Source organism: Pseudoliparis swirei, chromosome 20 (assembly GCF_029220125.1).
Source record: "Pseudoliparis swirei isolate HS2019 ecotype Mariana Trench chromosome 20, NWPU_hadal_v1, whole genome shotgun sequence".
NCBI lineage: Eukaryota > Metazoa > Chordata > Actinopteri > Perciformes > Liparidae > Pseudoliparis > Pseudoliparis swirei.
This window is the reverse complement of record NC_079407.1, coordinates 16,629,945-16,656,744: the sequence shown is the minus strand read 5'-3', so window position 1 is coordinate 16,656,744 and position 26,800 is coordinate 16,629,945. Positions and strand designations below refer to the sequence as shown.

The 26,800-nt window shown below is 44.5% G+C and overlaps 1 protein-coding gene across 8 annotated transcripts in view; it reads right to left on the bottom strand.

Moving 5' to 3' along the window:
- robo2 (roundabout, axon guidance receptor, homolog 2 (Drosophila)) overlaps positions 1 to 26,800 on the bottom strand; it is a 159,517-nt gene that overhangs the window by 50,753 nt on the left and 81,964 nt on the right. For all 8 annotated transcript variants that reach the window (XM_056440409.1, XM_056440411.1, XM_056440415.1 and 5 more), the window contains exons 3-5: positions 7,768 to 7,925; positions 7,381 to 7,501; positions 7,013 to 7,151 (exon numbers count right to left, since the gene is read on the bottom strand). In XM_056440409.1, the coding sequence (XP_056296384.1) occupies positions 7,013 to 7,151; positions 7,381 to 7,501; positions 7,768 to 7,925 (418 nt within the window). The remainder of the gene's footprint in view (positions 1 to 7,012; positions 7,152 to 7,380; positions 7,502 to 7,767; positions 7,926 to 26,800) is intronic.

The window sequence follows — 26,800 nt, the reverse complement described above, 5'->3', positions numbered from 1 at the left end:
TCCATGCTTTGCAGTCTGCTGCCGTATATTTGTCAGTGTTTAAAATCCACATAGGGTCTTTAAAGGATAAGCTTGACATTATATTATCCTTGTATTATAGCTTATGCCTCTGTGCCATGAAACTCTAAACTTGTAGTCCAAGAACTATTAAAAACACATAAAAGAACCAACATGGAGCTCCATAGATTGAACATGCAGTCACAGAGCTGCTTCAGAACAAACTGGCCCGGCCATGTTCATGGTAATGAAGAAATATTCCCCCCTGTGAAACAGTATGACTCTTTTATGTGTTGTTAATAGCTTTTAGATGACAATCGAGCTTCATGGCACATACTAATATGTTATATCAGGCTTTGGCTACACAGATGCTACTTGTTAGAGGGATACATTCATTTTTAGTTTTGGTCCCTTCAGAGGAATAGTTGAAAAAGGATTTGAGTTATACCTTAAACTGTGAGGTTTGTACACACAAAGGTGGATAACATTTAGCTCTGGATCATACATTGGACCATTAGTTAGGGCACACACACTTTCTAATATGACTTTAGAGTAACAGTATGCTGGGAACCATTTCCCTCAGAGTGTGAAAGACCTGTCTGCTCGACCCTCAGGTGTACTGATGGCTGCTTGCCATTGGCAGCTGCAAGACTAATCCGTCCTCTCTTTTTATTTGTGTTCACCTGATGTTATGACATTTCCTGAGCAAGCATTCAAATGCAGCTTTATTGAAGCACATTCCTCAGCTCTGACTGACAGTTCCTCCTTTCCACACAGGTACTTAAGGAGCCATAATGATTATTTGACTGAGTCATGACTGAATGCTTTGTTCTAGAGAGAGGGCGCGTACACTTCAGGTAATGGTGGGGGAAATGAATAAAGCATTTGTTGTTGAAACAGAGTGACTGGCATCCAAAGGGACCTTTTGGGACACGCCTGTTGTCAGATGTAAAACAAACAAGGGAACGAGCGTCGTCCAGAACCCTCCCTCCAGGTTAGAACAGGTAGCGCCACATGAACTATTGACTTGAGAGGAGGAGGTAGAAATATGCAAAAGAGTGGCAGGGAAAAAGTTAAGGCTGAGGGAAAACACCACGACTGCTTTTATTCCCAGCACTCTCAAACAACCAAAGCCTCACCCGCCCGGTGCCAACAAACAACAGCCGCCGGCTCACACTGCCAATGCTAACATGCTGGTGTTAAGGGGGTACGCGGTTTGCCAATGTTCCCCCCTGTTAGTTCAGCCTGTTAGCATGTTTACATTTGCTAATTATCAATTGCTTAAAGTACAGCTGTGGCTGATGAGAGTTTTGGAGGTATTTAGTCATAAAAACAAATAATTTGAAACATAGATAATTTTGACCTGATTTGGACGACATGAAAAGTTGAGTGAGAAATATCTCAGTACCATGATTGTCTGAGATATTTCAGTGCGCACTGACTGCACGACAAAGTGACACTGCCACCCAAAGAGCCACACAACTACTAAAAGAAAGCTACAGCGTGTTGGATTACAGAACTTTTGTGCTACATTTATTTCAAACTATGTAGAACGACGCTACAGGTGCAAATGTTGGCGAACTAGCAGCAAACTTACTTAAAAGTTACTGAATGGGTAATCATAAATCATTCCAACGACCCACAGGAGAGAACATGTACGAGAGTTACAGATCTGGTGATAAAACATAGAAACACAAGCTGTTCACCTGTTCATAAAGGTTCCTTTAGCCTGACATCTGCATGGCCGAGCCCTTGCCGTGCGGATGACCCACATATGCGCACAAACTGGACAACATGCTTATTGTTCCTGGTCCCGTCCCCATCAATCACTCAAAACAGAACCCCAGGCTGGCCCGTTACATACTAGTGGGAAACATGAGCCCAATCAATCTGTAATCAGCTTCCTATATGGAATCAGCCGAGATGACAAGATGAGTGGGAATCCTCGAAGAGGTAGTTGTGGCCACACACATATGTGAGTACACACAGAAAGAGAACAGTAGCTCTTTATTGAGACTCAATTGGGGTAGAGCTCTGTTCTCTATTAGAAAAGGAATGTAATTGCACATGTAGAAGGGATGTGGAAAGTAGAGGAGAGCCAAGTTCACTCTCCCTCCCTTTCAACTAGAAAAACAGGGGCGCTGCGCGCACACACACACACACACACACACACACACATACACGCACACACACACGCACACACAAAGACCAAAGTATACAATTGCCCAACACATATCCACACATGTGCAGAGTCATTCGCTCATGTAGGGAGATGCGGAGTGATGGGAATGTAAGCGAATGCCGAGACAAAGCAGTATTCTTCCGGGTTGTCAGCGCGATATGTTTGCTGCACGCAGAATGCTGTTCAAAGATGACAACTTTATTGGACAAACTTTAAATGCATTACATCTCAAAAAAATGCATTCAGATCCTCTTTAGAGGATTTGCCTTGAAAGTGCCTTTCAGGAACACACTCACCCGTGTTCCACCTTCCGACTTGTGCCAATTCACCCACGTTAAGATAATCTCATCTCTTGGTTGGGTGGACGACTGAATGCTTTCAGTTAGCTGCAAAATGACTCAACTTGAGGGGATCTTATCTGCCTCGCCTCTGTGTGTACATGACTGGGGCCGGCTGTCGGCAGAAGGGTTGTGTGCACAAGAGCACATGAGTCAGACTCAAGATACAGCCGGTGACCAATTCCAGCCAAGTCTCTGGCTTGGCTGCTCTGACACAAAGTCCCTCTCTGCTCCATTTCATTCTGACAGTCTGATCCACTTTCACGCCATCTCACTGCTACTTTAGCACATCCTGATCAAAAGAGCTGCAGTCTACCTGTCCAGGCCTTGTCCTCCATGTGAGGGAATCAATTAACCGCCAACACTTCTCATCTTCCTTCTGTAAGGCGACTAGCTCCACTCCTTTTGGCATCTCTCACATCTTAGCATGGTCAGGGGCTTCCAATCAGTCTGACTAAAATGAATCACCTTATTCTATATGAATCAAAGATCAGATAACCCTCGTGGTTAGGTAGGGGGGATTGTGGAAAGAAGATGGGTCGTAAATTTGCATTTAAAACTGTGACTTCTCTTCAGTGCCACTGAAACAGTTGCGGCAGTGGTTTGCTGCATCAGAGACATTGATTGAACTGGATAATGTTGCAGATAGACAAAGAAACAGAAAAAGTGAAGCTCATTGGCCGATGCCTGGAAGCCAATATCACTCGCTCTTTGAGCATGTGTGAAGAACAAAGGATGCACAAGCACCAAAAGTAGTCATTTGTGCTTTATTAGCAGTGAAGGGCTTTTTTTCTGCTGTTCCACAAAGATAAAAAGCCCTGATATATAATGAATGATCGGCTGTGCCTTTTCCTAATTAATGCAGAACCAACATTTCTTTATTCTGTATTCTAAATGTTATATTATTAAATGATTTTGTTGTTGCCACAATCAGTGTCAATACATTATAAAGACAAGATACACTGCCGATCATCCTACAGCCATTCCACTCACAAAGCCCCTTTCAAACGCGCTCTCATAAATACCAGATGTATCCACTTATATATCAGGGGAAGTAATGGAGACAGGTACCATAGCCTGCCGTCTTTTCATTCTGCTGAGCAGCGGAAGGGAGAAATCACTGAAACTGGATGGTCAGCATAACTGGCACTCCTGTCACACTAGCTTTAACAGCTCTTTCAAATAGAATGACCCACACACACCTATCGTACACAAACCCACACCCTCACACAAGCACACAAAGGGATTGAGTCAGAAAGAAAGGCTTTCCTGCTGAATGTTGCATGTGCTGTGGAGGTCAACGGGGACACGGGGGCCTGAATACAGATGGACTGCGAGACCAAAGGGGCTCTGATAAGGCGCAGGAGAGGGCACAAGGGTCCAGAGAAAATGAGGAGCAAGAGGTAAACCAAAGGGGGGAAAGATGTGGGCCACACAGTGAGCCAGTAGCCAGTGGGAGATAACACACGCTGCCCGAGTCTTCTCACTGGGATTCATAGACTATGTTAAAAACTCTCCTATGTGGAGAGCTCTCGAGGGCTCTCTGATGTGGGAGGAGCTATGTTGTGCTTTCCCCAAGAAGAGAGGTATTAATATGATTATGATGTTCTGAAAATCTTAAAAATAATCAACCCACAATCCGATGTGATGGATGTAAATTTAGCCCAATCATGGTGGGACATTGCAGTCCCCAGTTCTTTTTGGATTGTTCTCTCCTTGTAAAACTAAAATCTCCAATTAACTATTGTTTTTCAGCAGTTATTGGTCATCTTATAATAATAATTGAAGTCCCCTCCTAACAGACACCCGTATTTTAGAGATCCATTAGCTCAGCCCACAGTTGAAAATAGAAGAAGAAAAAAAATGTCAGATCTGATGCCAAAAAGAAAAGCCATTATGGGAGTACGATACCGCAATCTCAACAAATGGGATGATTTACTTTCAGCTACAGGTAATTATTCTATCTTTGCTAGTCGGCCTTCCTATATCTAATTATATGTGGGGTGGACTACACCTTACAGACTCGAGTCCTGTCTTAATAAAAATGTATCATGGAAATTCAGAAATAACCATTTCATAACACTTTCACATTAATAACAATCTAAAAGCATATATAAGATCATTTGAACTTGGGACCGTTGTATCTAAGATCCAGATCCTGTAATTTGGCATTGGGTGAAATACAGTCAAATAAGATTCAAGGTTAAGCACTCATTAATTGGGCTGTGTTACAATTAAGCTAAAGATAAACATGAACGGTGCTTTAGGCAACTCATGTAAGCAACTTCACCTACATATTGTCTCATTTAGATTAAGGCCAAGAGTTGATGTCTAAATTCCCCATGTAGAAATAATGCACTTGTTGTTCCTTGAAATGTCTAGCTATTTACTTTGACATGTGTCGGACTGTGAAATAATTGGTTTCACTGGGATATTTCTCGTAATTTTGGAATATAATGTACACTAAAAACTATTTAATTTACCTTTTTACTACATTACAGTACAAACGAATGTCGACTTATGACCCAGAGGAGATACACTTGTTAGACGATTGTAATCTAGTTCTTACAAACACAGTAAAAACACCCACATAGAGGAAACAATAGCAGCACTATTGTCTTTGTCTCTAATTGAAACTATGCGTTTGCTGTCTCTATCTCGTCCTCTATCCCACAGAGACTGAAGCCAGTGCCATCCCGGTGTGCTGTATGTCTCTGTGCCAATGTGTGCATGTTTGCCTGGGAGGATGCTGGAGCCACTGAGCATATTAAAGACTGAGGCTCCATTTGCCTTCCTCCTAGAACATAACCTGTGTCAAGGGACCAGCGGAGACCAGCAAAGACAAGTTAAAACAGTTTGATGGTAAAGAGGGAGCGGTCTGACTAAGTGTCTTTTTTCCAGCTTACCATAATAATAAGGACAGTGCGACCTTTTCGGATGAAGAGCAAACAGAGAACGCTCTTCCCGTCGCACATCGGAGAGCTTGATCTTTAGTCGCCTTTTATCCCTCCGGCGAAGACCACTGCTGATACAGCTACAGACGCCCACGGTGTCATGACAGTGGCTTCAGTAGCTGTTTTATTTTGTCTTCTTCAGAGCACTTATCAGACTGGAAACTATTCTTGCGTGGGATAAGAAACAATTCCTCAGTCAGAGAGAAGCCCTTTTGATGTTTATTTAGTGAGGATAAGCAGTAGAGAAAGAAGGACCGGTTCCTCACTTAACAGTGAGTCTTCTTTTTGGCACGCCACAAAGGCAGCGCAAAATGGCAGAATTAGAATATCGCAGACTTCATGATTGCTTCCTGCCTCAAAGCAAAACTGGAGAATTAAGCATAGCGAACAAAAGACCTCACAATGTAATTAGAAACATTACGATATTTATCGGTTATTAATTTGCGCAGCATTGATTTTTTCCCATTTTTTGTTAATTTGCAGTATATCCAAATGAGGACGAACTTCCAAGGGGGAGAGACAGTTAGGCACATGACACTCATCCTACTCAGTTACAGATCTGTTCATTAGCCTACAAAATGAACTCGTTTCCAGAGCCAACTCCCTCTCAGAGACATGAGTGAAATACTTCTATGTGTTTGCCTTGGCACGGCGCTCGCGTCCAACTGCCCAGTGAACCAAATCCTTATCAGACACAAACAACCCGCCCACGCTCAGCTCTGCAGCTAACCTTGAGCCATGTCAGGTCCACTGAGTGTATGTTTTATGAGGTGATCCAAGCAGTTCGTGACTGGCTCGTTGGCTGGGGTCAGAGCGCCGGTCTCTTTGAAGTCCATTCCTGACAACGACACTGCTATTGACTCACGGTGACGCAACAGGCCAGCACACGGGACCCGAAGAGAACAGTATTACTTGCAGTGTATTATCAGTGGCTTTTCACAGGAAGTGAGACGGACTGGAGCTGGCAACTGTGCTCTCGGTAAATTACACACTTGTTTTCCTCTTTCTTTCATCAGCCGGTGCATGTGTCCTGTCAGCGATGGTGTCGAGACTGAATGGGCTTAAATGTGTAAGGCATGGAGTGATGATCTTCTGTGTGAAGATTTTTTCGCCGGAACGGCTGCACCTGTACACATACACTGGAGGGCCAAGTCAACTCTATGTATCTCCTGTCATTCCAGCTGCCTCTGTCTTCTTTGCAATGGTCCAGATTGTTTCTGCTCCTCTAGATGTTTACCTCAGCCTACCTGCCCACTTTCCTGTCACTCAGTTTCAGTTGTCTAGCATTGTGTGCAGCCTTAAATAGCTATTAAATGCCCCCTGGCCGCCAGGTGAGAGCTGGCAGTGTGACTTATCATTAGTTTGTCAGACTGACTGCATTATCTCCACAGTTGCTTTGCATTAAGTGCAGCCTGTCACATCAGTGATGCACGCATGCGCGCGCATACGCACACATACACACACACATACATATTTTGAGAAACCTCTCTCTCTCTTGAAATAAAGCATTTTCTTGAGAATATTCTTGTAGCTGTACATACCTCCCACGAGGAATATCAATGTCATCTTTCCTCCAGCGTACATTTGGCTGAGGGTCTCCTTGTACTTGGCAGCGGAACTCCACCGTCTCCTCCTCCAGGACAACCTGATTGATGGGCCTCCGGAGGAAAGTTGGTCGCTCTGCAGAATGGGCACAGAAATAGATACTTTTTCTAACATGGGTGTGTGAATATAAAGTGCATGCATCTGACAACTCACTTAGTTCTCACTTATAATCAGTCAGTTTGAACATTACCTCTCTGTGATCATCTGTGATCTCTTCTACGATCAATATAAGGAAAAAGAAATGCAGTAATGACCTTAAAAAGCATGATCATCAAAAATTAAGAACTGGAGGAGTAAAGCTCACCAAACACTGTGACTTGTGCCGTCTCGCTGTCCCTCTCTCCGACCATGTTAGTACCCACACAGATGTACATGGCAGAATCGCTCTTTCTGGTGTTGGAGATCATCAGCTTCCCTCCTCGAATCTATAAAACAAAAGTTGATCCTTAAATAGACAGATAAAACATTTCGAAAAAAGTATTTCACTGTCTTCACATTTTTTAACCCAAATGCACTGAAGCAGCAATGGAATGATCCCTTACTTGCTTCCAACACACAACAACACAAATGTGTTCAATCAAATCATTCTAGAAGCAAGAGCTTCTTCTTTTAACCTTAAGTGACAGGGGACTAAAAATAGAGTTAGATAACATATTGTCCAGGTATTAAAACAAATGGTCAAAGTACTCACAGTGATCCTGTCGTCCTTGTCGTCAATTCTCACTTTGTCTTTCTTCCAGTAGATGGTGGGTTCAGGATGGCCTCTCGGAGGGACACACTCAAGGATGGCTGGCTCTCCCGCTGCCACCACCACGTCTGTCGGGTTCTGTCTGAAGTCATCTCGCAGCACTGAGGAGAAGAAGAAAAAAAGAAATGGTTCAGGAAGAGGGCGGTTGTGTAGCATTATACTGAATTGAAATGCTGAAATGTTAAAGTCCACCATTATTACAATGTTTTCATATGGATTGAGTTGTGTGCTTAACACAGCGTGAATGTATGCTGCTTTCATTGTGGTCTTTTGAATGGCATGTGCAGCTTCATCTGACAAGGCAAGCACAAGTGAAAGCTAATTGGAGCTAATGGAGGTCCCTGTGGAGGTAGCAGAACAAACAGAGACGGAATGCCCTGAAGCACGGCGTCACTCACATGTGAGAGCTCACAGGGGTGCAGCACGGCTTCACTTGTGCCGCTAGCATGTATACATACACACTCTTATACACACATCAGGTATGTGCTAACGCACAAAAAAGGGTGTTCTGATGAATGCGTAGTTAATCACCCTCGGGTAGGCTTTTTCATCACGGAGATAGCCTCTCACTCAGCAGAGTGTTCCGCAAAACACACAACACCAGCTTTTTATTGAACAAAAAACACACCAACTACTAGGATACAACTTCCATACTAATGAGTGAACATGCACGATATCTGATGGAGTAAAAAGGGACAAACTGGGGGTCACACTGGCTCTCTCCTGCTGTGTGTACTCAAACAGATCGCTCTCCATTTGATCTCCAATAAATCTAATCTGTGGAGTAGCACTCAGGAATTTTAGCTACAGCAGCATCCACCCATGCACCAGCGAGGGACACATGATTCCTCTGAAGGATAAAAGGACTGAGCTTATTGGGGGGGGGGGATGTTTGAAGATGCTTGAGGAGGGCTAAATTAAGGGCAGCGCCACAGGTCCTTATGTAAATTCCACGTAGCACTGGGGACAACGGTGGGGAGGGCCAGGATTAAAAGAGCGGATAACTGGTCCCTGAGCTCCCGGCTTCTCTCATCCTTTCATTCAATCGCCTTACCCTCTCTACAGAAAGCCGCACAGCCATTATTTTCTTATTTATTTATTTAGACCAAATGGAAACAGGGCGGGGGAAGAGAGGATGCTTTCAACCCAATTATCCTGCGGATGCACTGGGGTACAGAGTGGGACTTTTGTGTGACATGAATTCAAATGAAACCTTTACACAGGAGTAAGAGGGGAGAATACAGAAGAGGGAGCGGTTTTCACTCAGTTGTGCAGGGCTGTCCTGTAAGAGTGAAGGTAATTAGCCATATCCAGCAGGGTGGGCATAACAACCACCACCACTGGGCTCTACATTTGCATTACAAACAGGAGTCCTGCAGTTTAAAATAAGAGCCAGGTTTCGACCATACACAGCCTGTTATTTTCTAGATCGAGTTGGATTTAATTGCTCCTTTCCATTCATTGCTGATAGCACCCATGGGATTTTGTCAAAATCAATTTCCTTTGAAACGGAACAGTGACAAAAAACAAACACGTTAGGAGCATCATTAAGGCGCGTGTGCCATGCAGTCTAATCTGATCTCAAATTGCATGGTACGTCACAGTAAATGCATCCCTACCCCGGCAATCTAAAAAACACACACAATGTGAAAACAGAAAGAAAAAAGAGAGCCAGCAACATGATCCAGCAAATAAAATTGACTACACAGACACTTGTTGAGGATTGGATTATTAAACACTGGGTTGCAAACAGATGACACACCACTGGTATTGGGGTTATGACCTGTGTGTTGGTACGGGACCTGCTCATACCAAGACAACACTCAGAAGTTTTCAGAACAGATATATGTACTGAGAAAATGAGGGAAGGGGCCAACCCAAACACACTTAAATAAATCCTATCTAATCCTAACCACAAGATCATCAACGGTAACTTTCTAATGTTAAAGCACACAAACACACACACACATATCAAATATTAATTCCCCCTTCCATCATTACAGTATGTACATGTATCTTGTGGCTCAAATACCCTCTTCCTGGGATCATAAGGCAAGTGAATGTTTTTATATTAGAATCACAACATGGCTCTTTTCTCTGTTAATCTATGTGCGGTGCATTCCATTTGTGAGTACCATTAGGTGGGTCTGGCATATTTGCTGTCAGAATCTGAACTCCGGCTCCAACTCTGAGGCCCTGTAGGCATGAAGACCCGAATCATCCGACAGACGTAAGGTAATTGCCTTTCTATCCCCCTGAAACAAGCCGCTCTTCTTCCACTGACACCTCCCATGGAGTTTCAATGGGCCCCAAACTCTGCCGTCTTGCTTACTTGCTTATTAATATGTATATATTTCTACATTTACACCACTCTGTTGGCAATTGCTACAGCTGTCAATCCGGCTGCAGGCTAAAACAAACCCTAATATTAATCTGCCTTTGCCTCTCGTATTTTATGTATTTCCCAAATATCAGAGGAGTGGGCTGAATGAAGGAGGGGGGCAAAGCATGGTGCATTTGCTGCTCTTTCAGCTGGCACTGTTTCAACGCCTTGAATTCATGGGGAAGGAAGTCAGCTTGAAATGTGCAACTGTGAAACAGCCAAAGGGTTGAGAGTGGAGGTCTTTGCCAAAATACAAACACAAAGGAGACACCCACACAGTTACTTTGTAAACCAGGTTGTCTAATATGCCAGCCACCATTAAGGACACATGCCTGTGTGTGTGTGTGTGTGTGTGTGTGTCTGTGTGTGTCTCTGTGCATGTGTTTGTGTGTGTGTGTATACATTTTCTGACCTAAGATAGATTCTGCACAGAAAAAAGAATCCTCCCGATGCAGGTACATGACACCCGGCATCATAGCATAGAGGTGGCAGAGCAAGGACAGGTGAGGAGATATATGCTGTCCAGTGCACCCTTTTCTCCCACCCAAGATATTACTCACTGGAGGGTGTCACTGCTTGTCGGTAAGATTAGTGGGGAGCCTTGACTGAAGCGTCCAGCCTGCATACTGAGATAAGTGCTGACAAATGCATTCACAGACAGGAGGGTGCCTAGCTTTGGTTCACAAAAGGTTGCGCGCTCGCCACAACACCAAAGACTGATGTCCTCCGTTTTGACATTCACATCACTTTGATGGACATTCACTACATATTCAACGGATACGCAAACCTGACAAACTGTGAAATGTTTCTTAAAAGCAGCAGGGCGTGGTATCTTTTTGTAAGACTGCAAATGCAGATGTTATTATTGCGGTTGTTATTACATTTCCTTTCCCTATTCACTGCCATGAAAGGCCCACCGTTCTTTCACAGACATACTCCTGGGTGAGGGGCTAAGAAACACAGAGAGAGAGATTACAACAGCTAGAAGCCCGGGGCCATACCATGGCACCCAGGCCCACCACCTTCTACCCACACTCTGATTAGAAAATAAACCATGCACACATACACACACACACACACACACACACAGAACCTCGGAAAGCTGTAGAGAGGTTGCTCCAAGCTATAATATCATTTCGTTCGAGTGCTTTTTTTGCTCTTCATCCGGCAGAGTGCTATTACAATACCGCCATTTTCAATTTCACCCTAAGAGAAAAGAGACAATATATATGTCACTTGACAAAACATACCAAATCCACTGTATGTGCTGTCATTGGTGTTTTGTATTACTGTTGACGCTGAAGGCAGGAGAAGGATATTGCCACACGATATATTACTAAACTGTGAAAGGAGATGTGCCCCATTTGTCTGGATGCAAGCTGTTTCTCCGGTTCTGACTCGCTCATTTGCCCTCCCACCGGCCAGAGCTAACCTTTGCCCCCCCATCCAGATGCAGACATTACCCCCTCAGCAGGCAGGCAAGCAGCAGGTTCACACATATCCCCTTCATTGCTCCACTGAGGGGTTGCAGGTCAGACCACAGAAACAGCTGCGCAAATATGGCTGGCTGGCGGTGCCCAAGGCTGTACATCCTCTGAGAACTGAGACTCTCATCATTAGCAAAACTCATCACCATCTCTCTCTGTCGGTCTTATTCTCTCATATCACCATCAGAGGTCATTCTCTGTCTTTCTTTTTCTTCCCCAATCCCGCAGCGTTGTCCGATGCGTTGCTTCCCGCCCCCTCCACTCGCTTTCACGTACTTGTCGAGGCATTCTATGCACTGACTGCAGATGAGGTTTTGCAGATGAAGCCATATACATGCACACCCAATCATTCCCTATAGACCATGGACAAGCCCGATATGATCTCCACCACCATTCTCCCTATCTGCAAATCCTGGGCCAAGGGATTGTAAATAACACTGTCACGTTCACAGATAAGGTGCAAGAAATATGGAAAAGAGTGAAGGTAAAGAGAATCATATGGTCGGCGGTGATACCACGGTGGGGGGGAAATCACAGGTGGTGATATTATATGAAATGTGCATCTTTAATAGAGCCTTGGATGGAAGAAAAGAGACGGGGTGTGTGTGTGTGTGCTCTGGCGAGAACGTGGAGAGAAAAGAGGCGAGGCACAACACACCATAACAGGGGATGAGGAGAGGATGGCGGATCAAGGTCAGACTGTAAATAAATGGACCGTATTCGATCAAACGCATATCACATATTGTTTCTCCACCTCTGCTTCACTAGAAAAGCCTAAACAAACATCCTTATCAAAAAAGCAGCCCCGTTCACAGCAGCACCTCTAATTTGGCCTAAAAAGCCCCTCGGCAGCACAATAAGGACCGCGGGACCACGGTGGGCGATTCTTCTGGTCCATCCAGGAAAAATGTGTGGTGTCGCTCCTGAGAAACAATATAATTAACTCTTAATGAACCTGCTTCCTGAAGCAATACCAACACACACATACATAGTCTCTCTCTCGCTCTCTCTGGCTCTCTCTCTCTGGCTCTCTCTCTCTTCAATTTAGCCTAATCCATGCTTTATGGTAATGTATAGCTCATTAAAATGTTAGTTAAAAACTCATTAAAATGCACTTGAAGAAGTAATGGCTTCATTACAATGACATGCTGAAAAGCAAAGAAAAAGACAAGTACAAGGAGAAGAAAGAGAGCAGAGAGCGACAGCTTTCTAATCACTTAATTGTCTCTAAAATGGAATACATTTGCATAATAAATATCACTGATTTTTTGTTCTCATTCTCATAGCACTCTGTAATTAACTGCGACAATTAAAGATGCATTTTGCCCCAAAAATGATTTTGGTGGCCACTCCAGTTTTCATTCTGTTGTCTTGTTTATGGCCATGAATGTGTTTGGGGGGCTTGGCAGATGTAGACAGTGCAATGAAACTGGAGCTGGCTGATACTGGCGAACAATGTGCCCATGGGTCTTTGTGCCTGCTCTGATAAGGCATGATGTTGTGCTGATGCTTGTGCTCAGTCCAGAATGGACACTTTACAGCCGGAAGGGGGAGTAAGACGTGAAGGGAGGAGAAGAAGAGGAGGGGGTCTGTAGATGAGTCAGATTGATTTCCTGCCAATTCCAGCACAGAGACAGCACAGACAGGGGTAGTGAGGCGTCATAATGGAGCAGGTGGGTCTGCTTTCTGCGTCGGGTAAAGGAGGAGTGGAGAAGAAGAAAAGTGAGAAGAAGAAGAAGAAGAAGAAGAAGAAGAAGAGAGGAAGTCGTGCAGTCAGGCAAACGTCTCCTGTTAATGTTGCAGCTGGGGGTTTGGATTCTGATCAAAGTGTTAGTAAGTTGAACTCTCGTGGTCTCTGGATCTCCTACTCTGGGGGAGATGGGTCAAAGGAAACCAAACCTACCTTATCTTTGGCACTGCCATTACACCCTCTCATTGTTACCAGCTGCGATGGCCACATTGGTATCAAGTCTGTGTGTGAGTCATCGTGGCAACATGAGGTACTGGAGACACCTGCTGTTGCAGAAACTGCCACAGAGGCGGTTTTGAGTGCTTTGCAGCTGTTTTTTTTCTGTCTGTCCATCTGTGGACAGATTTGGTCACAGCAAGAGTGTCTTCACCGGGCAAGATGCAGTCACAAACCTTTACAGCTGTGTATCCTCATGTGCATTATATTGAGGGGAAGCCACAAGTCTCGGAAAATAAAAGACATGCAAGTGACTATGTCTTCAACATTTTTCCACATTAGTAAAAAAAGAAATATTCTGTATAGACAGAACCAATACCACCAATGCCACCCCAGATAATGTCTCATCATGTAATTATAGGCCAACCCAGTAGTGTGCACGCCACAGTCTGAGTTCTTGGCAGCAGCCTGGGTTTGATTCCGACCCCCAGTCCTTCGCTGCGTGTCATCCCCTTTTCCCTCCCACTATTTCTGTCATTCTCCAGCTGCACTAATAAAAGCAATAAAGAAAAAAACTCATTATTTTCCATCCTCACCACCTTGCCCTTTCACCTTCAGTGTTATCGTGAACATAGATACCCCCCCCCCCCCCTCTCACGACACACACACACAGACATTCAAATGTAACAGATGTCACAAGTCCAGCTGTGACACACTGTCGCACTAGAATCCAAGGAAATTACCTGGCACTAAAAAATCGCTTCAGCATATTGGTGTGAGCTGTGGCCTGATGACAGTGAGGCAGCGACAGAGAAAGATAATCCCGAAGATGCTGCTCAACTGTGTCCAGGCTGGGAGAGCAGGGCTGGAATCCCTCAGATACAGCACGCGCACACGCACGCACACACACACACATACACTAAGTCACCAATTTGGTGTGGCACACTTACACTGGCATCTCTGGTAAAAATGAAACCGTTGCAGTCAGGTTTTGCAGTCCAGTGCGAATCTTCAAATAATCCTTAATAGCTTCCTCCTCTCTTTTCCTTAAGCCAGCCTAGTGGTGGCAGCTCCTTCTGTGTGTCTATTTTATTGTTTTGGTCCATAATTGGATCGGCAATAACGGTGAGCAGAGAGACGTTAAGATCTTGTAAAAGGTGTCACTCTGCTATAGCAGCCCTGTTTTAATTAAGCTCTCGGCGAGAGTTGATCAGCTTTTATATCGCTCGCTGTGATGAGCCCCAAGTGGAAGAGTGATCCACAGCGTAGTGCAGAACAGACAGGAAGAGGAAAGTGCTCACAACAGCTGTGCTTAGCTCATTTTACTGGACGGAGCCTCCCTCCCCAGACACCAATATACATGCCTGGACCAAGAAGATACTGGGAGATGTCATAAAATGTTTGTGTTTGTGTGCGCGTATGCCATTACTGTGTCTGCTTGTGCTCATTGTGACAGAGCCCCACCCATCAGCGGTGTGCAGTCATGTGTGTACTGGTGCAGATGCAGAGCCAGCACAACAACATGGCAGCAGGAAATGGGCACAAACAAGACACTAAACCAACACAACACTGCAGTAAATTCAAACTGATCCTACTATACTTTACAGTTGCTTGTGCGTGTGTGAATCTGAATGTCAGGCTGATGCTGTAGGCAGTGCTGTACGTGGCATAATGATTAGAGAGCTGTTCATCACAGTCCTTGCCTGTTCCCCCCTCCTCAATCCTCCTAATGGCCTCCTCAGATCACCTTTCCTTCAATCAATACCGCCTGAAAGGATGAATCTCACACCTAAGGACACTTTGTTCGCCACTGTAGATCACAGGTGACACATTTTCCATACCAGGAATCATCCGCTGGTCCTGGATCAGAACCTTACAGAAGGCTTTAAACCATTGCTAATATCCATCAAATGTAAAGGTCTGGCCATGTTCAAGGTGGGTGGTACAGGAAGGGGTTGATAGGGTGAAGATTTGTGAGCAGAGGCAGGCCGAGGTCTGCCTGTTAGACGAATAGAAAGTAGCAGATGAGCCGCGGTGTTAAATCACATGCAGCCCAGATGCAGAGACATTCAAAGAGATTTATTGATCATTTCATAGATCTCAACTCTTGAGGAGGAGCAAACATTTTACTGGTTACAGAGATGACCTTTACAGCAGCCTCAGCCATGGCTAGGGATTATTTTCCTCCCCGTCTCCATGACCCAGTATGGATACGTGTGAGCTGTTTATGATTGAGGAGATCGAAGTGATTCACGATTTAGTCAGAGTGTGCATCTGAAACAACCAGCACCACTATCATCCTGAAGATGTGCTATACACATTATGTGTGTCTGCTGGAGCTTGATTGAATGCTGCACATAACATCTAAATACTTGGAATAAATAGTAGCAGTGCTGCTGTCAGATCAGCAAATCACTGCTACATTAGGCTCAACTCAGTAGCACACACTCATACACACACATAGTATGGTTTCAAATGTCGGCGCTGGAGAGTATGTCATTTTGTATGGAAAGCAGAGCCATGCTGCACTGGAATACCAGGAGTCCATGCCTCAGATGAATGGAATAAAATCCTTGGAGACAACATCGGAAGCACCACGGATTCACATGTCTGTGCGTTGACACGTCATGCGGAACACTTCAGCTTGGCTGCTTAAGTGCTCTGACATTAACTATCCGAGCACAGCGTTTAAATGATTCATCGAAGCTGTACGGGCTCTGGCGTCATTCCGTGCGCATGACAGTCGATTTGCTTGTTTCACAATACAATTCGTGTTAACTGCATTACAGAGGAGTAATTGGGTTAGTTCCATCTGTAATCAGTTTACTGCCTCAGTGCAGCTGGCTATACCTGCACATCCGGATTATGTAACCTGCGTGCTAATGACGGGAATGTCATTCATTTCAGGGCATGGGGTAGAAACCCAGGATGCTCGCTCAGGTAATCTGGGTTGCTGGAACTGTCTGTGTGTAACAACTCTGGTGTGTGCGCGTGCGTGAGTCAATTCATGCTCATGTTATCATGCAAATGGAAACAATCTGAAACACACCACTGGCTGCCATGCTCAGGATCTGTGCAGAGTGCTGTGTCTAAACCATGACTGCCATGTCCACCCCCTCCCCCCACCCTTTTTTTTGGGTTCTCCAAGTCTTTCATCCTGAATTATTCCTTTAACTCTTAAATCATAGAAGGCAGCACATCACATATGCAGATTAAACAGTGTTGTTTTCATACTGTGTTGCAACTGCAAACGTATCCAATACAACTATGTCGGCCGAGGTTAATCATTTAGGCAAAGGAACCAAGTTTATGAGGCAACTTCTAAACCGAGGCTATTTGGAGTTCTGTCAACAGTATTGACTGCAATGCAGATGGGATAAGATATCGTTGGAGGGCACCAATGACCTACATAGCAAGGACAAGACAGTGGCTCAACAGCACCACAGAGATCCCGCAGCTCTCCAGGGCACAGATTCTGCGGCAAAGACCCAACGCTAAAAAGACACTGTGTGTGTGTGTGTGTGTGTGTGTGTGTGTGTGAGAGAGTGAAAGCATTTCCACTTCCACCCACACAGTGTCCTTTATCTTTACACTCCCCATCTTTTATATCACCAGGGTGAAGAATCCTGTATGCGACTAGCGATATACTACTATTACCACTCGCTGCTGTACAACACACAATCAATACTGATTTCACCTGGCAATTAGCTAATAATTCAAGGAGCGAGAACTCCTGAAGATAGACAGTGGGAAGGGGGTGGAGTGGGTGTAGCTGTGGTCTGACACATGTCTGCTGCAAATGATGTTCCTGAGTAAATACAATCAAGTTTAAGAGCATTAAGGGACATTTGCTGATAACAGGCTTTATTACTCGATGATTAGGATGCAGACCTGAAGAGGCCCTTGGGAATCTATAATTGAGGAAAGCTTTATTTATTTTAAGAAATCTCATTATTTGTATTAATTAAATAGTAGTACTTAGTTCTGTATCCTATGACCAATAAGTAATGTGGTATTTAACATATGGACAGTTCGGTTCACAATAATAAATGACCAATAAACTGACATATACTTGTATTTAAAGTTGTGATTTCCCTGTCTGTAGTTCCATATTTCTTCCTAATAAAATATGTAGAAATTACAGAGACATAAGAAAGATTGTCACCAGAATGTCCTATTTATTTTATCTTAAAATACACAGTACACTATTTGAACGAGGAACCATGTCGACTACTCCTGAGGCAATACCTTTTACAGTAAACATAGCCTTTGAACCGTTCAATTCTGAAGACAACTCCATCTAACACTTGGATCAAAAGGTGACTATCTTGCCATTTAAGACAAAAGGCACCTTCTCTCTCGTTTTAATTAATTTCAGGTTCTTGAAAGGTCACTGTGATTCAATGACATTTGAAATCGCCACGTCTAACCCCAGAAAGTGGGGCGTTGGGGAGCCATTAGGAGGGACTGGAGTTGGGGTGAACATTTAGTGCAGCAGCATACACCACTTGAGCTGTTTTTCTTGCCTTTGCTGGAATCCCCGATTGCACATAGTCACTGCACTCTCAGATCCATGGGGGTGGTTGACATACATCTATGATACAGGCACACGCACACAGACCCTAACCCTCTCACTCTCACACGCTATAAATCCTCTGTATGTCTGAACACAGAAATAACCAGACGCACAGTGCGTCCCCCGGGCATTGTGCGACTATGGTTGTTGTAAAACCCAATTAGTCTGTGTGGTTTTATCAGTTCTCTCACTTAGAGCCACACATTCAGATAACAGCTTCCACAAGATTGGGTTTTACCTGACTGGTGATCTGCCCCCCGCTGGACACACAGCCAAACAGGTACATGTTGAGAATTACTTGTGTGTAGGGGGGGGGGGGGGATTACCGTGTCCATGCATTCTGGGTTAATGTGTTCTCCATAGGAGCCTAATCAAGATACATGGGTGTAAAATCTCTGTGTGTCTGTTTTCGACAAAAGGCGTTTTCATTATCCAGGGGCAAAGCCTTCCCCAGTAATCGACAACTCCACTACACACATGACGTATGTGTCTGTATTTCAACATGCATACATTCAGATCTCTGGTGATGCAAGAAAACTGCCGACATCCGTCTCCATCGCAAGTAGTTAAACAAAGATTAGGTCTGTTTCTGGTTTTCTGCTCGACACATCTCAGAGATGGACTGAGCTTCTTCTGCATCCATGTGCCGCCCAACTGTGGGGTCTTTGATGGCACAGATCTCTGTCAAGATGCGGAGGACCTCACCAAACATACTGAATGGCTGGAAATTATTGTGAAAACATATTGCACATTGAGAATGCTTGTCCTGCACGTGTATGTGAGACCCCGATTGAGTCAATTTGATTAGTATAGATTAGCCAATCATTTTCAAATGGAATTAGCATTATTGAACATAAAATGGCATTTTAGTGACTTTTCTCCCAATATCATTGACTTCACTGATGCTGGAGATGGCCCTGCTCAATAGGAGTCAAGAGCTAAGTAGCAATCCAGCCAAGAGACAGAGGAAGAGACAAAGAGGGGCAGACAGAGAAACAGAGTGAAGTGTGTTTTTACCATCTTTCATTATTCAGCCTCAAGTCATGAATAACTGAATAACTGAATCCATGATAGTCGGGATGGAGGGTTGTATTTTTATAAAGCATGTTTGAATGTGGGGGAAGCATAACAAGCCACAGGAAAGAATCCTCCTCCACCAAAAGAGGTCTTTAAATGAAGAGCTAGGCGCTCCACTCATGCATGACTGCCTCCTCTACGTCCATTTAGCACGGACCAGTGCGCCCCCACCCTTTTAACTGGATGCGCTCAAAAATAAATAAACAATGATGCTTAAAATGTCTCCTACTCCTTAGATGTCAGCTGGATGGTTTGGACAATGGGAGAACCAGTGTTGTTATAGCTACTATAAGAGCAGAATTGAACAAGTGAGCATTCTGCCAAAGAAAGGACCCCTGACCTCACCATGCCACAGTGACAACTAGCACTTAGCATTCTCCACGGGAGTTGAGATCCTACCAGGTAATTATTGCATGTTTAACATCAACATGACCCCGCAGCACTGTGCTCCTGATGACACAAACAAGGTATGTGTGTTCGCTTTGTCACATTACAGTCCATAACGCCCTTGCCCAGCTAAAACCCTATCATTAACACAGATAATCCATTGCCGCTCTTCAACAGAGCACTCCCATGATTGAAGTCGGTAAACTCATTTGTGAGAAAAGAAAGAAAAATAGCAGTTTAAATCTGCCTTTTTCCAATTCATCTGCTGATTACCATAACCACTTCATGGCTGACAATGCTTTGTAAATGTGTGCACTTTTAATTCCAGCAATTATGGGAGCTAAATGCAAATGGCCTGCGAGTGTGGACGCACCCATCGATGGAGCTGACAAACCAACACAATCTTACGCCTGCCACTGTCGAGTGACCCTCCCGCTTCGCTTCATCATTATCCTCGACCAGTTTTGTCCAAGCAATTGAGGAGGAAAACTGTGCTTGCATTTCTACTCTACATGCTGAAAATGGGTCCAAGACCAATTTATAGAGGTTATTTTTCAGTCAAAATGCATTCATTCCGAGTTCACAGTGAATGCTTCTTGAAATATAATGGCTGCTCTACTTTACACCACTCCAGCATATTCCTCTAGACAGTGCCTCAAACTGTAGATCACTCTCCTGTGAGCCCTCACTGCACTGTCAGAGCAGAGAATTCCTCCTTCATTAATAGCAGCCACTCATGTCTGGCTTAAATTAACGTGCAGGCTATTAATTAGCTTGGGTAAGGCCAGGCAGAGTGTACTCAAGGGGAAAGGAGAGATGCATCCTGAATAGACTCCGGACAGTGGAGGTAGATGATACTGCACCTCTACCATTACTCCGCCTTGTCAAGGTGAAATAAAGCAAAAAAAGAGATTCTGCTTTATTTTCACCTTATTTTCTAAAATATTCTCCTGTTTGACACTTTTCGTCAGCCTTGACCTTCATTTTGGCAAAATGCCAAACTTTAAATCCCTCAAAACAGAGTAAAGACACACGCACATGCTTATTACATACAAAAGCAGTATGCAGGACAAAATGTCCACACACTGTACGGCTCCTTTAAATGACATACATGTTTGTTGTCCCACACCATTAAGGAAGATGACAAGAGTGGTTTGAACATTGGTATGGGTTCCTCAGCCCAATCATGCATTCATACACAACCAACCACCATCTAAATTCATGATACCGTGATCAAATATTTTCTACATAAGCCCGTGCAGTTTTCTCTTGATTATTCATGCACTCATCCATCTTTCCATCTACCCCTTTTCCTTGATGGGTTAATTTCTCTCTCATCGCCTGTTGTGCGAATGACCCTGATGACCCAGGAGAATTTCCTAACAGGCTCCCATTGCCCATCAGAATTGATCGGTCCACAGCACCCTGTCAAACGCGATCAATACATCATTCCTTCAGTAACAAGCCCGACTCGCTTGCCGCCTCTTCCGTCCCTGCATCGCTTTACTTCCATTTTATTATTATTTCTCACAGCGGATCGATGCAGGCATACAGGCTCACTGTAAACCACACTACAATTAGAGCCGCGTCTAATCTTCTCGTTGACTCCACCTCCTTCACAACAGTCAGCGCAAACAAAATAATGATAATGCAATCTAATAGGATTCTGTGGAATTAAATCTCTTAAACAAGGAAGAGGGCCGAGCAACAACTCTGAACCAATAAAGAGCCCAGTATACCAGTCAATATCCTACATGCACATATGGCTTAATAAGGCAGAAGAGCAGCTTCTCTTCATGGTGGTGCAGTACTTGGCTGCTTTCAACAGTGAAAGGTGGAACGTTGGCTAAAGGGTTTGCAGAAAATAATGGAAAAATAATGTATTTCAAAAGAAAAACACATAAGCAAGCACATTTATACTCTATATGCTAACACACACACACACACACAAACGCACAAACACACACACACACACTCACAAACACGTTGCATGTTGTGTGTCAACCCACATTAGAGAAATGACACACGAGTGAACACAGTTGGAAGTGTAGATCTATTTTCATCCCATTAAGTGAATCTCTGCCGAATAAAATTACATTTCTAATATTGAGCACAGGCAATTACATGCTTTGTAGTGAGAATCTAATTATAAAGTCAAGCCTTAATTAGGTTAATTTTATCAAGGGAAGCCCTAATGACATGGGATGTCAGCATTTTTACCCCTAAGAACTTTAATAATATCCTATTTCTTTGTCTCTCTTTATCATGCAGGGGTTTCCAAAACTGTCAGTGACTGTGAGAGAGCAGACTTCTGCAATGTCATCGAATTAGCAGCTGGTTTAATGAAAAGACCAAAATAGAAGTACAGTAGAGCTAATTTGATCATTGAATGAAATATTTAACACGTCTGTGTACTTGGCCTGGGTTTGAGGGCGAGGCCTGTCTGAGAGCAGTGCCGGTGATGCAAGAAAAGCTGCCTGCTCGGTGCAGGCAGTGCACAGGGCAGCAGTGTGGAACTGCAGGAGTAATTAGCGAATCGGGCCCCAAGCACCCTGTGAAGTCCAGCCTTTGAAGGAGGGAGCTCAGACCGATCAGTGCCCCCTCTGATGTATGTTTGTGCGTCTTTCAAGGGAGTGAGAGCTGCTAACGAGGCCTCATCTATTACCATTTGAGATGTAATTAGCGTTGTTGGAGGAATGGAGCAGGGCCAAGCCAGAGTGGCTCAATCTGTGCTCTGGTTGCCTCGTGTCCCACAAGGCAGCAACAGCAGGAGGATGAAGTGAGTGAGTGGACGGAAACTCCCAGGAGAGGAGACAGGGCCTCAGCAGCCACACAGGCCAACCAGACACATAGCCACCATACTGGAGCACAGGCGTGCATCAAGGCTGGCACCGCCAGGCTCTTTGTTGAAGAAAGGGGGCCTCTAAAACAAACACATGCACATGTTGCACAGCCCCAATTAATCAGTTGAAGTATCTGTCGTTGTGCTTACTGGTCAAAGTTTTAGATTTTTACCAAGCAAACCAACAATATCGTCCAAAACATTCTATTGGAAACACATTTTCTTTGCCTGTGGACCTCTTTTGGGTGTCTAAAAAGTCGCGTAAAGTTAATATGACACATCAAATGTGTGATAGAAGAGTTTGATAACCTCCACGCCTCAAAGGGACACTGGGGTGTCTTTTTCTCACTCTCCATCCTTTTCAGAACACACTCTGCATTTTGTGCTATTTACAGCAGCGATTCCCTCTTAGCCTTCTCCTCTCTTCATGTCGTCTATACGTATGTGTGTATGCATGTGTGTGTATGTGTGTGTGTGTGTGCGTGCGCTGTGGTGAGGTCTGACGTGACAGATTAGCAGGGATTCTAATTAAGGGCCAACCTTTGCCTCTAAGGTGAGGTCAGGTGTGAGTCGTGCTCTGTTGGCTGCTTGAGTCAACCTTTAACCCCTGAGGGTTTGGTTGCCAGCCCCTGGGTGTCTGGGAGGGCCATGAGGGTCGTGACCGTTTTCACCGGACAACAGTGATTTAGTGGATGCTAATGAGCCAATAGTCTTCATCAGGTCTCACTCTACACACGTACCACCAACATATAACACAATGGAGGTATTAAATGCTACACGGTGGAGACACCGGCGAAAGACATTACTCTGAGATGACTAAGACTCACTGACAGCTGGTGAAAACTTAAGGAGGCAAAACAAATTGACCGTGCATGGAGCAGTCACCTCTCTGGAGAAGGGTGGTCCAACTGAGGTTGGAAGGCTCTTCAGCAGAGACCGTAATCTGTGCCAGGCCAAGACTTTTTTGTTGTCTCTCTCTCTCTTCCTCACCCTCGCTCCACCCACTATGGTTGTTGAACGAGGACATGAGGCAGGGCTGCGAGCATCAGTATGCAGCATGGAGACGGCGAATCAATGGGGTCTTGAAGACTCTCCACTGTCTCTCTCTCTCTCGCAGCTCCACTATTAATGAGCGAGAACCAGGGCCCGTCCACTCCCCTCGTGGCTAAATTACCCGGCGTGAATCAACACAGCATTTATGGGCAATCGCAAATTAAAGTGGCTAAATTTGCAAGGACAACCAGACCTTGTATAAACAAGAGGATCGCAAGGTAGGCTGAGACTAAGACCCGAGCAATCCAACAAGTGTATATATTAACAGGGAGAAAAAATATATAGTATTTAAGGAAAGGTGGCGTCCAGCTGTTCTCAGTGGACATATTTGGTCTGGTGTGATTGAACGGATCAATGGAAGACTCGTATAAATGGCAGGACCAGCACCCGGCTAGGCTCTTATTTTCACACAAACACAGTAAAAAAACAAAAAACAAGCATTATATAAAAAGAATAAAGGAGAGATAGAATAATATTATACCAGACCATAGAAATAAGAAGCATGGCAACATAATATATAGGTGAACAAACAGTAAAGCTGAAGGGGGAAAAGGCTGTTAAACATTTAAGCGCAGCGGTGGGAGATGCCGCTGGATGACCTGCAATGGGAGCGGGGGAGGGAGCGGAGCAGCGGTAAAGGCCTGATCAGATAAAAGACTGTAACCTCGATCCACTTAGCCGTCAGGCAAAGAGATGCTTCAGGGAGTGCGTGAGCAATACCACCATAAATTCACAACATGCTGTGTGTCTGCAGCCGTTTCAACCACCCGCCCCCCCGTCTGCATCTCTAAACACTGAATTCATTGAGTAAAATAAACTTTCAGCAATAAATAAATGTTGGTTTGGAAGAGGAACATTCTTTTTTTTTAAACAAGTTGTACTGTATATTAGATGTCTAGAACATAAACAACATGATGGGGAATGCCAACAGTGAGAGAACAAGTAAAGTATGAAGATTATCTGTAATTACCAAGCTTATTGGTGCTGCTACTGTTACGACAAATTTCCCCTTGGGGATTAAAAAAGTATATATCTATCTATCTATCTATTTTGAGAAGAGAGAGGGCGGTCTTGGGATTAAACTTTGGGCAAACACATGCACATGCATGCATAACCTCCTTAATCACATCTCTGAAAGCTAAGGACGTCGCAAAATAGGTCATTGTGCTTTTGACAGTATGTCAGTAGGTGTCAAACTTTAAATGCTTCAAAATGGGCCTCCACCAAAAGTGCCTTGGGAACACACCGCTCCCCCTCCTTCCACCTCAGTGGTGACAGTCCACCACTGAGGGAGAAACAGTCTAATTTCACTGCTGGCTGACGTCCATTCAACGTGAGTGATGAGGGAGGCAGCCCCCCGCATTTGTGTGCACACATATATTGCATGGCCAGAAATACACACACACACACACACACACACCTACAATGATACTAAAACAGTAAACTCAAAGCAAGGTTGGCCGTCTTGACAGGCCCATTAACTGGCCTCTGCCTGCCATTTCAGTAGGGTTTCACACACTCCAATTCCAGAGAAATATACTGGCCGGCAATGCCTTACTGTACGCTCCAGTGCACCACGGCCCCTCAGAAACCATCGCTATCCATTGGTCTGTCCTCTGCTTGCACCCCATTCCCCCTCTTCATGATCATGCTGAAAACAAAACTGCTTCAACGTAATAGGCTGCCATTGCACCTGCCATCGGGTGCTTCTGAAGGTGAGGGTTGATGAGAATACGCACAGATATCTCAAGGAAAGTTGGAGGCAGTGAGTGAGACATGACCAGAGGTAGGGGGGGGGGGGCCCTCTGGGGTTAGGGAGGCCTCCACAGTGATAGACCCTGATGAAGATAAATGGACAGGGCCAATATGGCCTCCCGTGCGGCAAGGTATCATCTACAGGAAAAGGGGGGTTTTGGGTGGCTGGTTGGATGACGGACGCACAGCCTAATTGGTGACCTGCAGGGTTAGAGGTGGGGTGGGGAGGCCTCTCCACTGCCTGAGTGGCATGAGTGTCAATCCATCCTGAGCAGCGGTCAGAGATCAAGTGATCTGCAGAGGGAGAGTTAAAGGCATAGGGACGCATTGCGGAGACGGAGCCTGTTTGCGGCCCTCAGAAAGAAGGAACATTAATCCCAGATTCGACGAATAAAACCAAACATTACAGAACCCTTTTGATGAGCAAAAAACACAACAAATCGTTATGTGCTAGAACTATTTTGTAGCACTTCGGGCAAATGTTTGAGGCTTGTGTTTAGAGGGGGAGTATAAAGTGATGATGACACAAGAGTGGACATTTCTTTCCTTGCGTGTGGTCCGTCTGGTCGGTTCAGCAGTGAATATTGTATATTGTGTCCACAGTAAAACAGAAAATAAAGATCTCTTGTTGAACACTAATTCGAGTCAGGGTTTGAACACCACCCTCTGTGTTGAGTTCTTTTGCAGCAGCTGGAGGGAAATCGATCACACGCCTGAATTATTACTTAATCATAGCACCCAAGAAAGAGGTTAGGGTTCGGGCAAAGAGCATTACGGACTGGACGTTGTGCTTCTGTACTGTCAACGTGAACAAATACATAGACACACATTTATATGCATGAATGGACACATGCACATATACTAGTCACTAGTTGTCAACATTACATGCATGTACAGTAGCTGGCTGATTACAAATGGTCCAAACTAACTGCATTTACCAGTGAACTGAACAGACTGTCGGACATCTCATCTCCTTGTCAGTTAAAGCCCATTTCCATCCGAGATAATCATGTAGCAAGCCTTAGTCTACTATTATTATTTGTGGAGAATGTGTGACAACTTGCTGCTCAGCCTTAATTGAAAGCACAAAGAGTGACAATAATCGAGGAGAGGAATGTCAACATGTTTCCCCATGGTCCAGAATTGAAGTGACACTAGAAAAAAAGAATGTGTATATGAAGGGCTCCAGTGTGCAGGCGGCCATTGGAGAGCCCCCTCCCCACGCCCGGCCTAAGTCTATTCAGACAGACAACTGCAGTGCCACTGTGTATGAGGGTCTTTCACCAGTGACTGACATGGCAAATCACACTGGCATCTGATTGGAGAAGAATGAGATAGCCATTTTAAGGTAATCCATGTGAGAAATGAGTTTAAACCCTGTTATTTGCTTCCAAGGCAACAGATGGAAACACATGTAGTGTTGCGTCTCACCATAGATGAAAAATAAAATAATAATGGAGTTGCCAGGGGCTGTCTATGTCAACGAATGAATATTCTTCTTTTTTGGGAA